Here is a 2,518-nt window from a genome sequence, read left to right as displayed (position 1 = left end):
CGCCCCGCCTCCCACCTGTAGAAGCTTCTCTGCTGTCGGCCTCTTCTTGGGGTTCTTGGTCAAGGCCAGCTTGAGGAAGTGGTGGAAATTCTGGGTCCTAGTGGGCACAAGAGCCCCCAGACCCAGGTCAGCCCTCAGGCAGGGCATCCTGCCAACTGCCCCCTGCTGCCACTCCAGAGGAGTCTGCTGGGCCTGCCCAGGAAAGGGCCGGCCCGAGGCCAGGGGCAGCCGGCCTGAGCAATACTGCTGTTGCGACATGGAAGCTCCTCCATGGAACCACCGTCCACGCCAGCCATGGCCCCGAGATGCGCCCCAGGCCCCCCCACGGATGGTCTGCAGAATACCAGAGGGCAGGGCTCTGGAGGCTGCACCCGGGGAGCTGGCAAATGGCTCCTCTGCTCCCCTGAGGACTGACTGAAAAGGGGGGGCCCAGCAAGGAACATGGGCCTCACCAGCGAGTCTTGTCCCTCAGCTTGGGCGGCTGGAAGCTGCTCTTGGACATGAGCATCAAGGCCCTATGGACAGCAAAAGGTCAGGAGCTGGGGGTCAAAAGGGCCCCAGGGGTCAGGCAAGGGGCAAGCGTTCAACTGACCTCATGGGGTGCAGGTGGAACAGAGGGGGCTGCAGCTCGCCCAGCTCAATGGCTGTGATGCCCAGGGCCCAGACGTCACACAGCTCGTTGTAGCCACCTTTGCGCTCCACAGCGGCCACCTCGGGGGCCATCCTAGAGGTGGGGTCACAGATGGGATGGCCGGGTGCCCCACCTGTGGCCCCTACCCCCTCAGCCCGAGACGCAGCCTCACCAGTACGGAGTCCCAATGAAAGACCTCCTCTTGGCCACCGATGCCGTCAGCTCGCCCGACACCCCAAAGTCAGCTGCAGGGAGAGAGAGCTCCTGGAACCCGCCCTCTGGCTGCCACGCCCCACCCACCTCTCAGGCTCAGGCTCAGGATGCAGCTGGCGGGTTCAGACAACAGGCAGACCAAGTTCAGCTACAGCTGCCAGGGCCGGGGCCCCCTCCTGGGAAGGGCCAACCACCTTCAATCGCTGACCAAGTGCCAGGCCACACGGTGGACTCCATGCAGACCCAACCACATCCAGCTTGTAGTGGGGAGGGAAGATGCTTCCACTTTTCTCAATGGGGAGATTGAGGCCCAAGCTGGACAGTGACTTGCCCAAGGACACCCAACACTTGAATGCAGCTCCCACAGACCCTCACCCTGATCGTGTCCCCGGGGTACTGACCCAGCTTGACATCTCCCTGGAGAGTGAGGAGCAGGTTGGCGCCCTGAGGAAGAGGACGAGAGAATCCCATCTGGAGGTCGGGAGAGCATCCTCCTCCTCCCTCCACCCTCCCCCAGGGCCTAAGGCAGGCCCCTACCTTGATATCTCTGTGGATCTTCCCCTGAGAATGCAAGTGGTGCAGCCCCTGGGGACAGAGGAGAGCCCCTGAGAGCAGCTACCCAGCAACATCCCACCTTTCCTGAGCCCTCTCTGAGGCCTGGGCCCCCCACCCAAGCCGCTTCCTCCTCCCCTCTCCCCAAACAGGAAGTGACTGAGCCAAGAGGGAAATGGGCTGCTTCCGGCAACAGGGTTGGGGCCCCTTCTCCCAGGACCCACCGCCCCTCACGCCAGCCCCGCCTGAGGCACTCCACCCCCCACACTGGCCAGCGGGGCTCCCTGCCCACAGCTCCTGGGCGCTGGGGGGTGAGCAGCCTTCTGGGCCCAGCTACCTTCAGTGCCTCTCGGCAGACGTAGGCAATCTGCCGCTCCTCCAGGGGCCCGGTGGCTGGAAGGGAAGGGTAAGAGCTAGCATGGGGGTCTGGGGGATATGCTGACCCGCCCAGGCCACCCTCCCTCCAGGAAGCCACAGGCGTCTGGGACACGGAGCCCAGGGAAAGGTAGTTATTTCTCTCAAGGTCACACAGCCAGCGAGGAGGAGCCTTGGGCCCCGGCTCTCCCCTCCTGCCACAGGTTGGGGGTGAGGGGGGGACGGAGAGTGTGGAGCAGCAGCAGCGGCCGTGCCCTGTGGGGCTGGAGTCCTGCCCGCACCGTGGTAAATCTCCTGCAGGGAGCCCCCTCCGCAGAACTCCATGCAGATCCACAGGCGGTCATTCCTGGGGGAACACAGCGCCGGTGGGCACAGGGCAGGGCCGCACGGGGCTGCCTGGGGCGGGCAGGGGACGCGGCCTCACCTGAGATAGCTGCCAATGTAGGCCACCACGTTGGGGTGGTGGCACTCACGCAGGATGGTGATCTCCTGTTGGAGGGAGCTGATGTCGTCCCCTGGGGAGCACAGGGCATTGGGGGTGGGGGAGGAGCTCAGAGGCGTCGCGCTAACTCAGCGCCCTCATCTTCCAAGGACCCCTGAGTTCTGCCTCCCTCCAGGCCAGACAGGTGCCGGGGACGCCACCCCCGGGGACTGCCTCTCAGCGGCCTCCCAAGTGTCAACTCTCCGCCCCGCGCGCCGGGCTCCCTGCCCTTCCTCCCGCGCGGAGGCCCGGCCCGGCCCTCACCT

The 2,518-nt window shown here is 65.4% G+C and overlaps 1 protein-coding gene across 1 annotated transcript in view; it reads right to left on the bottom strand.

The window, feature by feature from the left end:
* Positions 1-2,518, bottom strand: part of MAP4K2 (mitogen-activated protein kinase kinase kinase kinase 2) — an 11,660-nt gene that overhangs the window by 8,542 nt on the left and 600 nt on the right. Inside the window, exons 2-10 of the mRNA XM_006771724.2 lie at positions 2,196-2,321; positions 2,053-2,117; positions 1,734-1,789; positions 1,382-1,429; positions 1,246-1,288; positions 804-876; positions 593-724; positions 453-515; positions 16-97 (exon numbers count right to left, since the gene is read on the bottom strand). Coding sequence (XP_006771787.1) covers positions 16-97; positions 453-515; positions 593-724; positions 804-876; positions 1,246-1,288; positions 1,382-1,429; positions 1,734-1,789; positions 2,053-2,117; positions 2,196-2,321 — 688 coding nt within the window. The remainder of the gene's footprint in view (positions 1-15; positions 98-452; positions 516-592; positions 725-803; positions 877-1,245; positions 1,289-1,381; positions 1,430-1,733; positions 1,790-2,052; positions 2,118-2,195; positions 2,322-2,518) is intronic.

This window comes from Myotis davidii, unplaced genomic scaffold, assembly GCF_000327345.1.
Source record: "Myotis davidii unplaced genomic scaffold, ASM32734v1 scaffold425, whole genome shotgun sequence".
Lineage (NCBI taxonomy): Eukaryota > Metazoa > Chordata > Mammalia > Chiroptera > Vespertilionidae > Myotis > Myotis davidii.
This window is presented reverse-complemented; position numbering and strand designations above follow the sequence as displayed.